General features: G+C 30.8%; 3 protein-coding genes across 3 annotated transcripts; 1 reads left to right on the top strand and 2 right to left on the bottom strand.

Annotated features, from left to right (window-relative positions):
• Nucleotides 1-1533: 1533 nt before the first annotated feature.
• Nucleotides 1534-4291, bottom strand: Tsp_10098 (hypothetical protein). The gene is made up of 7 exons (XM_003373206.1): nucleotides 4139-4291; nucleotides 3775-3861; nucleotides 3441-3588; nucleotides 3174-3364; nucleotides 2951-3097; nucleotides 2020-2069; nucleotides 1534-1759 (listed from the first exon to the last, which is right to left on the bottom strand). Exons 1-7 carry the CDS (start codon nucleotides 4289-4291, stop codon nucleotides 1534-1536), a joined length of 1002 nt encoding a protein of 333 aa, XP_003373254.1.
• A 741-nt stretch (nucleotides 4292-5032) lies between these two features.
• Tsp_10099 (hypothetical protein) lies at nucleotides 5033-8634 on the bottom strand. Its single transcript, XM_003373207.1, has 8 exons — nucleotides 8357-8634; nucleotides 8232-8304; nucleotides 7845-8079; nucleotides 6201-6340; nucleotides 5956-6125; nucleotides 5776-5900; nucleotides 5345-5508; nucleotides 5033-5224 (listed from the first exon to the last, which is right to left on the bottom strand). The coding sequence occupies exons 1-8, from the start codon at nucleotides 8632-8634 to the stop codon at nucleotides 5033-5035; spliced, it is 1377 nt and encodes a 458-aa protein (XP_003373255.1).
• A 1463-nt stretch (nucleotides 8635-10097) lies between these two features.
• Nucleotides 10098-10722, top strand: Tsp_10100 (hypothetical protein). The gene is made up of 3 exons (XM_003373208.1): nucleotides 10098-10155; nucleotides 10212-10408; nucleotides 10549-10722. Exons 1-3 carry the CDS (start codon nucleotides 10098-10100, stop codon nucleotides 10720-10722), a joined length of 429 nt encoding a protein of 142 aa, XP_003373256.1.
• Nucleotides 10723-12570: the final 1848 nt, after the last annotated feature.

Genomic DNA, 12570 nt, shown 5'->3' on the forward strand with positions numbered 1-12570 from the left:
GTGTTTGGCTTTCAATGGTTTGTTCTTCAATCAATTTGCAATCAAAACGCTGAGCTACCATCCACGGAACGGCCTCAAATTGAAATGATTTCTATTATGTCAACAAAGCCAACGACCTCGCATGCAAATTTTTATTTTATTCATTTCTACTGATAAATATGGCTACTGTAGATTTTTCATTGCTCTTTATTTACTTAATGCACTCTGTTTGAGGAGAAAATTTTATTGAAGCTTTGCCAAACATATAAACACTTCTCATTACACAATGACCCTGTCCATTGTGTATGTTTGGTGGACGCTGCTCCAAATGAATTTGTATGTATCTGTGGTGATGCAGGTATTAGAATTCATTTTGAGTAGTGACTAATATGGTAGTTTGTTTGATAGCGGGGTACAGAAATAACGCATTATAAATAACAGAAAGCCAAAATACTTGTAAAATATTAATTTATTATGCTTTCGTCTTTCAAATTGTAGTTTTATATTGAGTCCCATCTAAATTGTACCTGAATAATCTATTTCCTACAGCAACCAATTTCTGTTTTAAAGCTTGAGTCTTATTTGCATTGGAATTTTAATTACAAAGTTTTAGCATTTGGGCTGTAATTATAAGCTAATTTTTTAGCTTTAGAGCCAACTCTTTTTATTCTTTATTAATATAGCATGAAAGTAATTCAGGTACTATGTGAAGATTAATCGTTGTATGTTATTTTTTGAGAATGTGTAGTTTTGAAATTAATTCATAATGGGATTGATGCTCAGCTGTTCATTACTCATTCAGTGTTGATCAGAATCTGTAAATTCTAGAATGCTAAATAATAAATGAATAAACATCTGGCAATCATTGTATCAGCGGTTGAAATGTTCTCATTTAATTGTTCGACAAATGGTAATAAATGCCTTCAAGATTATTCCTTGTTTTCAAGTTTGATAGAACTTGATGCGAACAAAACTTTCCATGTTCGTCCCATGATTTTCACATTCGTGAACTGTATTTATTATTCCACGCGGCAACTCAATCTTGGATAAGTTACTGCGCTGTAAATCATCAAACTTACGAAAAACAAAATTATCGATTCATTTACTAAAACCTTTATTTCGACAGAGGATATAGTATACAGAAATCTGAAGTGCGCCACGCACGCTATGGATTACACAACAAGCAGCGCTCACACGCGCCACGACACCACATTGCATTAACAGCAACAATAAAGGTGAGTTCATGCACACCGCTACATATATATAAACATATATATAAATATACAATGCCACGCTCAGGTTGACGAGAACATCAGGCGTTTTATAACATCGCAGCCGGTTACCATCTGCATCGAACTCTTGTCGTTTCGTCAAGAACACAGCTTTATAGTACTCGTTAATACATTTTGCCTAGTTCAAATTTTCAATTTTAGATTTATCACTTATGAACGATTATCATATTTTAATCAGTTATCAAGCCAATAATCATATCTCATTATCAGATGTCATAATAATAACTTCTCACACATCTGAGGCAGGCAAGGCAATAAAGTCTCAAGCATCTTCTCTACGCGGAGGGTCAGCTTTCCCCACTTCTGTCTTCAGATGCATGCTCACCATAAGCCCAATGATCAAAAGAAGAGCCGGCACTCTCTTATGTAAACGAAGAGAACTCCCTGCTACATGGTATGATGCTTTTTGATTTCTCCATACTATATCTGCTTTAATTTTAGGTCCTGCTCGAGGCATGTTTGCTATTTGCAACATCAGAGCCAAAACACTGCATTATTCAAATGACAATCATACAGCTCTGTCTTAAACATAATTCTTAAACTATGAGAGAGCTTTACCCTTTCAAAGTTCCTGCAACCTAGAATTATAGATTAGGGACCCATGGATAACCAGACACACATTTTATCTGTAGGTTTGCTTCATGCTGCCTACGTCTCCATTCTTCTACATATCTGTATAAATGACAAACATTAAAACAAATGTTCATCATACATGCACGTTCATCGTTATGCATGCACTACAACTTACAAATATTGTGCCAAATTAAAAATAACATTTTCAAGAAATACTGAGCAGAACTGAAAATGCAACATATCATAATAGCAGTTTTGTCATCGTTCATGCCTATTTTATTCATTTGATGCTATTCTAAGACAGCAAATTATTTACAAGACATTAAAATAAAATAAACCAAAAAGGCGTATCTCTTCTATGCATACTCAATGAACTTGTCAGGGAAAACACCGCACTGTTTAGCTGCAGCCCACCGTTACCATACAACTAGGGCATGGTTTTTAGTAGTTCGCTTAAACTTTTTCGAATAACGAACAATACAATTTATAAATCGCGAATAATCGAATAATTCGGTTAACTGAATTCATTTAGCTAAATGAGTTACTCCTTTTATTTTAGCTTTGCAAGCAAACGCTCTTTAACTAAACGTGAAACTTGAAAAATTATACACACGGTATTAGTTATGTTACTAAATTGACATATTTACAAAAATGCATGCAAGTTAGTATGTCATACTGTGTTCAGCAATCTTATTAATTTACAGCAGTAATTTTCTACAATTCATCCAAAATTTTGGTGTCGTTGTAATCGGCAATATTTCGCCAAGGATGCCATTAAGAGCAATGGGGACAAGTTTTACATATTTTTTAATCATCTGTGATCGATTAAAGTGATTTTTTCAAAAATTTCAAAATTTCACGGGCTTGCTTCATAGGAATTCATAGCCTTTGCAGTTTTTGAGGATCCAAAAATGGCTTTTTAAAACTAATTGCACATACATTATGCTAAATAATTTTTTCTATTTTTACTACATCAGCACAGAATAAAGCATCAATTAATAATAATGTCATGTAATAAGACATTGTTTTGCCTATCATATTTTTATCATGTCTGTCTTGTTGTCCAAAGTTTAAAGTCCTACTGCTGTTTCCTAAAGTATGCACACATCGACGATGTCACCTTCTTCCAATTCAAATGATTGAGGTGTCATGTCGTCTTGAACCCGATCTCCATCAACTGAGAATACAATTCTCGAAATACTGATACCAATCGCTTCCGAATATCTGCACTTTATATTGCTAAATGTATCTTGCTGAAAACAAATTCTCATAAAAATTTGATGGTACAGTACAGACATGCAAATCATTATTTAGAATACTTATACCTACCCTGTTAACTTTAAGTTCCTTTCTATACTGACGATTTTGATGAAGTAATTTCAAAGTAAAATTTGTTGAAGCTGGACTTTCTACGGTGTCATGGCTAACAGAAATTTCCCGTGACGTGCAACATCTCATTTCCAACATGCTTTCCAATGTTCTAGTCACTTTCTTTTCCGTAGATTTCTTCGGTGAGTTTTCTGCACATTTTAATTTTATATCTGAATTTTGTTAATAATACAATAACTGCACATTACACTGCAAAATGATGATCACCTAGAAATGTATACTGCTCCTTGATATTCAATTTTTCCAAAGTGTCTTTTGGCATTACGCGGATATTATTGTAAAGCACATCAATTTTGCGCTGTGAAACTTTAAGCTGCTCTGAAGCGTATTTATACACGACACGAAGAGGCTCATTCTAAAACAATTTCTATGGACATCAGTGTCTCATACAAACCTGCTTTATTTACTAAACGCCATCTTACATACATAACAATATTACAAAAAGCTATACGATCATTATTACTTTTATAAAATAAAAAAATAAACAGAAAATAAATAAGTGGGCAACTATTATGCACAAAACTGATTTCACAACATTTACCTTTGACAATTCAAGTGTCTTCTCCTTTGGATCATCCGACATACCATGATACATCAAAATTACCTTCAATTTTCTCTGATTTTCTTCCTGAAATTTAGAATTTCTTGGTTATAATTTTTTTTTGAATATTTGAAATCACTTTTATTTTGAAAAAGCAAAACAATACAAAAAAGTCAATATTCTGATAACATGAATTCATGCACTGCACGCAAACATTTCCACATTTCTTTATCATTAAAAAATAACTATTGTAATAAAAACGTTAAAGGTATTAATAAAAAAGAGGAAATTAATAATCAATTATTTAAATAAAACGACAATGCCAAATATTTTATAAATGCAATTTAACAAAATGTTCATTTACATCATCACTTTCGTCTAATCTCTGCCTTTTCGATACAATATCGCTAAACGGCTCATCATCACTGTCTACAATTACTGCTTCATTCCGGACTCTTTTCAGCATTTGCTCATAAAAACCCTCGAAATCATTGTCGGAATCATATGTACAAGACATGATTGACGAATAGCATCAGATAACATTCAGCAAGATTTTTCCACTTCCAAACATGAAAACAATGTATTATTCACCAGTGATGAAATAATAATTCATCAAAGGCGTGCTTTTATTAAAGTTTTTCTAAAAACAGTATTAAACGCAACAGCAAAAGTGAAAAAATTGATTACAGTACTCCCGTTACAAAAAAAATAATTAAGTTCATATAAATAATAAGTGCTGTACAAATAATATTATTTTATTGCAAACCAGAGAATTCAAAAATTGAAAAGCATTTCAAAAAAAACTGCTTCTTAAAAATATTTCATTAATGTTTTAAAGATTGTTTATATCATTGTCATATTTTTGAAACCCACGTGTTTGACAATGGAATTAATGACGGTTTAATATTTGCATGCATTGCGTATCTACTTTGTATTTTGTTTCCTTTACGTTAAAGATTACAGGAAGATTTCGAAAAATAACTAACTGCGCATAGACACTATTACATTGCATTACACTAAAACAGATGTCAAACATTTTCTTAATTTAATTAATACACCGCATCCTCAATTGCATTATATTATTAATAATTAACTTAGGCACAAATCAGTTTTAACTCAGTAAGAGAAGTAAATGTGTGTTGCATTGCTGAAAAACTGCATTTCTTCGTTAAGCAGGTCACAGCAAAAAAAAACAATGCTTCCCTTGGTAAAATAAGCAAAAGAAAAAGTAATGCAAACAGCATTTTAACAAATAAATTCATGCAATGTTATCGAAGTCTGGGGGTTCCTGCGGTACAGCAGGCACTTCACTGGACACATCAACAGATTCCAATTCCAACAACCTTAGGCGAATTTCAATATTTAGCCAAAGATCAAATTCTTGTTTGAATTCAGGCGATACCATCTCATTCCCCAAAAGAATCATCAAACCATCACACCAGATATTATACTAAAAAAACATATTAAAAAAAGAAAATCATAGAATGTTTTCTGTCGAAGTTACCAAAGTGAAGCTTAAACATTTCAGTCAATGCATAACACAAAATTACAAAAAGGATTTTCCACTTACAGTATGAACATCTGGAGCTACAAAGTTGTAACTGTCCTTCATTGCTTTGTCATTGATAAGAACAAGCGAAAAGGCATAAACATCACCTGCCTTTTTTCCTCTCGTTTCTTTGATATGTGTGCAATCGCTTCCCAAGATTACATGAGATATTTCGCTGATTGGTACTAAAAATATCAAAGTAACCCATACCGGGGTAAATAAAAGATATATATATATATATATATATATATATATATATATATATATATATATACATACGCTTCCATTCCATATCATCAGATGAACTGATTGCTTTCTCTTGACACATTGTATAAATCAAAAACTTTTCAGTTGGACAAAGTCTCCATGACCATGATTTACCTATTACGAAAGAAAGAATAAAAGCGCAACGTAACATACAGTGCATTCGCAAAGTTTAATCTAATATAAACCTTTTTCACGATGTCCTTTGCTTCCACGGCTGTATTTTGCAAAAACAGTACCGATTTTCAAAGCAGAAAGTCGATTTTTAATTACCATTGAAATAATGTCTGTCCTAAGCAAGCTTCCCAGTTCTCTGAACAAGATTTTAATCAAACATGCTATTTATTTAAAATAAGTTCCACTTTTACTGAATTTGTGGTGTCTGAAAATCGTTCTCCTCTTTCATTGAACGCTCGCGTTCCCAAAATTCAGAAATTTCTGGATAGTTATGCATTTTTAATTGCTTATCAAAATCTTGGAATGTGCGTGGTGCTTTGAGCAGACTGCGTGTAATTTGCTCTTTTACCACAGCAATTACCTAAAATAAAAATACTGTTTTATAAGCTTGTCGTGTAAAAATTTTACATGGAACGTATTTATTAATAAAAAATACCTTGCTAACATCATCAGCAGATGTCGCTCGCATTTCCTTCCAAGTTTTGTTTAACAAAACAGCACATCTGCAGAACATTTCTTCAAAAGGATGCTCCTCAGTGAAAAGCATTTCATAATATACTTCACTCTGATCAGAAGCTAAAAATAAAATATTCATGTAACATTAAAAATTTCATTCTTTTATTTTCTGAAATATTAAAACCAAAATGAAAATGAAAACCAATAACGTACGCAGTTCACCAATATGTAGAACTTCCATGAGAGTGCTGACCAAAGCAGTGCATGTTTGAATATAAGGACAACCCCTGCCATCAGTTCGATGCGCGTTTTCCAAAATTATCTTAATAAATATTCAGATAATTTTTTATTAAAAATTTATTCAAGGTTAACCTTGAAACTCGCTTCAAAATGAACTTTGTGAAAATACAATATACAATGCAGGGCAAGTAATCCAGGTGGCGATTGGAAATCTTCAATGAGATCGTTCGGATGCTTTTACATAAAAACATTGATACAATTTTTTATATAAACTCAATAAAGACAATAAAGCACAATAAAGTATTCAATTATGCACTTGTTTAACATAAAATAAATGAATAAACTAAATGATCAATATATTTATCAATAAATTATACTTATTCACTCGTATTAGTTGTTTTAGTCACAGGATTGCATGTTTACATTTTATTAATAACAATTTTAATGAGCCCTCTTCTTGTAACTCATAACAGTAATCAAAACAGCTGATTTATATTAAAATTCAACTAAAAGAGCATAAATAAAAGAACGCAAATAACAACCTTAAATCCGAGCTTTTGGCCATACATACTGTTAGGCAACACGGATTTGCGAGTAGATGATGGGCTGAAAGAATTTCCAAGTTTTTCTGAAATCACCTTGCAAAATTCATGCAGCTGTTCTTCGTGAGTCTTAAAAATAAGCCAACTATTAAATAAATAAATAAATAAATAAATACTCATTTAATTCCACAAAATATAAAGCACACCGTTCCAGGTAGAACTGGTGTCCGAGCTTTCACATCAAGAAGATTAAGCATAAGCTGCTGCAAAACATGCAACTGGTGAGCTAATTCAGGGCCAACGTTGTTCCGTAAAATATTGTTCGTTAAAGCATTTCTGACTGGACTACTGTACAGTAACTAAAAATACACATTTCTAAGAGATGACGAAATACAATTGCAAAATCGCATCTTTTACTTTTCCAATCTGAAAACGCATCGGTGGAACAGATTTTGAAAACATGGCATTCATCAAAAGCAAGACATTTTGCTGTACAATTGAGTCTGAATTTTCTAAATGCCGAACTAAACTTTCAAAAGGAACTTCCTGACGTATTAATGCTGCTCTAGAGCTAAAGAATAAAAGTTCATTCACAATTATACAAATATTTTTACAGACTTTATTTCATTAATTTCGATAAATTTATGAAAATAAATTATAAACCTCGAATTTATTATGTCTTCCAGAATGGACATAGCAACAGACAAAACTCTGGGATGCTCGTATTTCGTGCGACCAACAACAATTCCCGAAATCTAAATGTAATCTTCATAATAATGCAGAAATGTAAACAATCTCAAGAACTACCTGTATAAGAAGATTTTCTGACGGAAGTTCCCAACCTTTTTCACTCCATGCAATCACACCTTGAAACGTGAACAACAACTGCGAAAGTGGCATATCGTTAAAAGTATTGTTTTCGATTAAATCCATTAACGTGTGAAGTCCACCTTTCCTGATAAATTCAGCGGAAAAAAATGAATCAGATACAATAGAAGAAAGGTGAGTCACAGCTCGAGTTTGATCTTCTATATTTGATGAAGTAAGCCATAATAAAAATATATCGCTCAGTTTTGCCTTGAAGTATAAACAGACGTAAAACCATGCATAAATTTATCAACACTTACAGGAGAGAACGTCAGATTCAATATATCACCGTTAACTAATTCGCGTCGATTCTAAAACAACTTTCTTCCTAATAAACAAGCGACAAAGTGAATTTCACAAACCTGCTCAGTCAAATATGCAGTAGAACGAACGGTATACTTTAAAGCATAGTCTTCCATAGATGCTAAATCCCAACTGTAAAAGAAAAATATTTCAAACAACTGAAAAGCCATGACTTTACAATTACCGATTGCAAAGTTCTTTTTGAATAACATCAATTGCCTCGTTCTGAAATAAAAATAGGAAGGTTGTACATTGGTTACTCATATGAAATGCATCTACTTGATTGACTTCAATAAGTTGAGGAAGTTTATCGAAAACTTCAACATCAGAAAATGCCGCTATGTCTGGACTTAATTCCACACCAACTTTAAGTATGTTGTCAGATCGACTAGGATAATATGGACTGAGTGCTTTCGCAAAAAATGTAGATGATCCAGAAGTTCCTTCTGAACTACGACGCATAGCAGTTTCCTAAATTTAAATTCTATAAATTATAAGTGCATTATAATTTAATTTCTTAATTATCTGCTCTTTTCAAAAGTTTGTCAAGTGTATACTTTAAATTACTGCTTTATTTTCCTTTTTGTATTACAGTATGCCAAAAAATGTGAAAAAGCAAAGCATAGGTGCGAACGTATGCTGAAAATTCTTTTGTTAAACCATTCAACAACGTATAATCAAAAATTAAACAACTTAATCATAATTCATATAACACTGAACTCCTCGTTATTTGTTCCAATAACTTAAACGAGATGCTTAAACTTAAACGAAGTATGGCACAGTATCAATTTTTCAAATGAGAATTCTCGTTAATCACATAGCAAATATCATCCGCTCAAACTATTGCATTTTTAACAGAATATATGATATATGACATTATGCTTTTTTTAATATGCATAGTGAACGAATTATGGCTGGCTGATTGATGTAGAAAGTCTTTTTCTCAAGAAACGCTTTATATTAAAAGAAATAAGTTCAGCATTTCTAATTTTTTAATTGTTTTCAAACGTAATTTTAATTTTATTTGAATTTAAATATTAGCTGAGATAAATCATCTGTCTAATTTGTTTTAAAATTTTTCAAACCAGATTTGAGATGAGAATTAAATTTCATATTAAAAAATAGCAAAGAATCACTTCGTAAAAACATTAAAATAGAAATAAATGTTCCTCAAATTATAAACAACTTACATTACCATGAACAGTTTAATACAATCACAGTTTATCACTGAAGCTATACCTTACATTAGAATAAATAAATTATGATTCAACCACCACGGACGTGGAATGTTTAACGCGATGTCGATACAATTTGAAAAACGACGTAAATAGAAGTTACGTAAAATGTAACGGAAATTAAGTACAAATAACAACTAACAACCCAATTAACTACTTTTTTAATTGTTAACAGTTTTTTTTCACAATATAGAAAGCATTATTTTTTTTCAAAGGCATTGCCTTATAATTACTTAAAACGCTTTTTGTCAGATATTTCTTGTGTAATTATTCAGCAACAAGCATTTTGAGCTAAATGAAGACTTTGTTTTTCTCCAACAATTCACTCATCATCATTGAAAAACTGATTTGCAATACAATGTAAGCGTCATATATTAAGAATGTTATTTAACAAAATTGAAGTAATTACTGTTAAAAATTTAGATGAAGTTAAAAATAAATGAACTATCCTCCAATATTTGCACTGTTAAAATTTTCTAATGCAGTATTTTAAAAAATCATAGTTTTGCTAAATCAAATAAATTAAATAAATACTAAATATTTAATTTTTTGGGTTTACTTACTATATGGTTTCTTAATTGCTACTTTTTCATTTTAATGACTTTCTGCTACTCATTTTGTTACATATATATATATACAATCGGTGCAGTACATATCATCAATACATTTGTGCAGTTTATTCACAGAGAGATGAAGACTGTTTTCATTATAGCTACTGCTGCATTTTTTTTCTGCTATGAAATACAAGGTAATTTTAAATCTCTTTAAAACTAATTATTGATGGGCGAATGAAAATTTTTTTAGGAAAACTTCAGAAAATAATAGAACCATTGCCTTGTGAAGATAGAGGTGGGGATGTCACTTGCAAGAAATTGCAAAAAAGTCTTACATTTTTGGATGAGTGCTTGAGCAACAGACGTACTGGTCGATACCTTTGTTGCAGAACATGCGCTAAGGGTTTAGGAGTTGAAATCACAGAGGAAGGAAAATTTAAAGGTGCGGTAAATTTTTTCTGGACTATCAATTTTAAAATTTGCAGATAATTTCTGCTGTACTTCTTGCTTGCAGATATTTATGCTGTTACAGATATGAATAATATCTTTCAATAATCTGCTTAAATTGGACTATTTGAAAATTCTAGACAAAGGAAATTTTACCTTTTACGAGCCTGAATGTCCAATATTGCGAGATCGTGAGAGCGAAAAATTTTGTGAGAAGTACCAAAACAGATCGCTTACATATAACTGTCATCAATCAGAAGCTCAAGCAGCTTGCCCCAAAACATGCAATCTTCGTTGTGGAAGAAGTGATTTAGTTTAAACTTATGAAATATATAAATATTAATGCATTTATTGGTTAACGGAAAATAAATGTTTATTTAACAATGCTTCAGAAATGTATGTATAGCATTGAAGTGTATGACAGCAAAATGCAATCAAAAAAGTATAGCATACAAAACTGAAAATAATCCGTCATCTGTAAAGATGCCAAAATTGATACAAATAACACTCAATTAATGCAGTAAATGAATGCAATATATGTGATAATGTCTGTTTATGTTGTTTTTATTTTTGTACGCTCAGAAAATAAGAAGCAAATGTTATAAAAAATTTAATGAACTGTAATTATTGAACTGTTTTTGATAGCTAAATCATCTCCATCTAATTATTTTACATAAATTATTATTTCTTTACCTATACCTGATAACTATTACATTCAAAGAATTTGCATGAAGTATTTCAGTTTTCAGTAATATATGTTTACTTGATGTGATGTGTAAATCGAAATGTTATGTTAATTAAATGTAATCAAATTTTTGCTTTTTTTAAAAAATCAGTTAAATTTAACCTATAAACAGTGGTTCGTTAAAATTGAAAAAAAATTTTACCCTGCATTTCAACAAAAAATGCAATGATTCCAGAATGTAAATATATGTTAATTTAGCAACGCTTCATGTATTTATTTGTTTATTAATTTCATTAAAAAAATTAAGTATTATATATCCTCTTTGAGAGTTTAAGTTAGAAAATACGTAAATCTAAAATAAAACAGAATTATGTCATGTGTAAACTGTTAATTTTTTATCTTATAATTTAAAAAATCTTGTTTACAGTAAAATAGTATGCTAAAGACAAAATACTTCTGCATATTTTATCTGATAAAAATAAAAAAGTATAATTTCATTTTTTAAAGTTAGCATTTACTTTTTAATGAGCAAACAACGATAAAAAATGTGAGCTTCATTAATCATTGTTGAGTTCAACATGTGCCGTTTTCAACTTTCCCTGTCACGGCAACGTTTGCTTTTACAGTATGCAGAAAATTGCAAGCTTATTAATATATCCTCGTGAGAAAATCCTCAACCAGGAAATCTATTGCGGAAATCTAATACGGCTGCCGATTAAAAACGCGATAGCAATAAGTCAGACATTGTTGAAAAACTGAGGCGAGAAAAGCAGGCTCATTTTTGTTCACCAATTGAGCTGAATGTTAGCATAAACGGGGAAAAGGCTGTCCACTGACTGCATTTTGCATCAAGATGAAAGTGATTCAGCTAGCAGACTTGCACGTTCCATACGTAATTTCACATCGATCAAAGGATTGTATATCCTGCAGCTGTGGATCAAATCATGAATTATCATTGTAACAAAAAATAATTCTCTTGATCAATCAAAATTTGTGCAAAAACAAGAACAGTTGCCACTTTGATCGTGTCTTGATAAAGTTTAAAAAATTTATGAAAAATTTTTATATTTTGAATCTTTCAAGAAAAAGATATCAACCACCTTCCTCAATTTGAAAATGTTATTGCAATTTAGATATAATTGTAGCATTTTCAAATTACAGTATTTTAAAACAATCAAATTACAATACAATATTTAAAACTGTTTCCAAAATTTTTTATGCTGGTTTTTCACTTCACTTGATATTTACAAGCAGACTAAAGAAAAATATCTGTACAAAAATCTATATTCCTATGAAACATTTTGAATCTTGTTTTTGCGTATTCTCAAAATCTAGTTGAAACATTTTTTTAGAAATGGCGGCTTATTTTTCCATTTAAATATTGTCGCGTATTATAAAAGTTGAAAATTAAAGTAATAAATAAAGGTTTAATTTTAAATTGTTTTTACATTTCTTTACTCTTAGTTGAATACCATTA

This window comes from Trichinella spiralis, assembly GCF_000181795.1.
Source record: "Trichinella spiralis strain ISS 195 chromosome Unknown Scfld6, whole genome shotgun sequence".
Lineage (NCBI taxonomy): Eukaryota > Metazoa > Nematoda > Enoplea > Trichinellida > Trichinellidae > Trichinella > Trichinella spiralis.

Coding starts and splice junctions, on each gene's coding strand:
- Tsp_10100 (XM_003373208.1), top strand. CDS start 10,098: ATGAAGACTGTTTTCATTATAGCTACTGCTGCATTTTTTTTCTGCTAT. Junction 10,156..10,211: donor TTTCTGCTATGAAATACAAG/GTAATTTTAAAT, acceptor AAATTTTTTTAG/GAAAACTTCAGAAAATAATA. Junction 10,409..10,548: donor AAGGAAAATTTAAAGGTGCG/GTAAATTTTTTC, acceptor TGAAAATTCTAG/ACAAAGGAAATTTTACCTTT.
- Tsp_10098 (XM_003373206.1), bottom strand. CDS start 4,291: ATGTCTTGTACATATGATTCCGACAATGATTTCGAGGGTTTTTATGAG. Junction 3,365..3,440: donor GGAGCAGTATACATTTCTAG/GTGATCATCATT, acceptor TAAAATGTGCAG/AAAACTCACCGAAGAAATCT. Junction 2,070..2,950: donor AAGAAGGTGACATCGTCGAT/GTGTGCATACTT, acceptor TTGCATTTTCAG/TTCTGCTCAGTATTTCTTGA.
- Tsp_10099 (XM_003373207.1), bottom strand. CDS start 8,634: ATGCGTCGTAGTTCAGAAGGAACTTCTGGATCATCTACATTTTTTGCG. Junction 6,126..6,200: donor CTGCTGATGATGTTAGCAAG/GTATTTTTTATT, acceptor TTTTTATTTTAG/GTAATTGCTGTGGTAAAAGA. Junction 5,225..5,344: donor TAGCTCCAGATGTTCATACT/GTAAGTGGAAAA, acceptor ATGTTTTTTTAG/TATAATATCTGGTGTGATGG.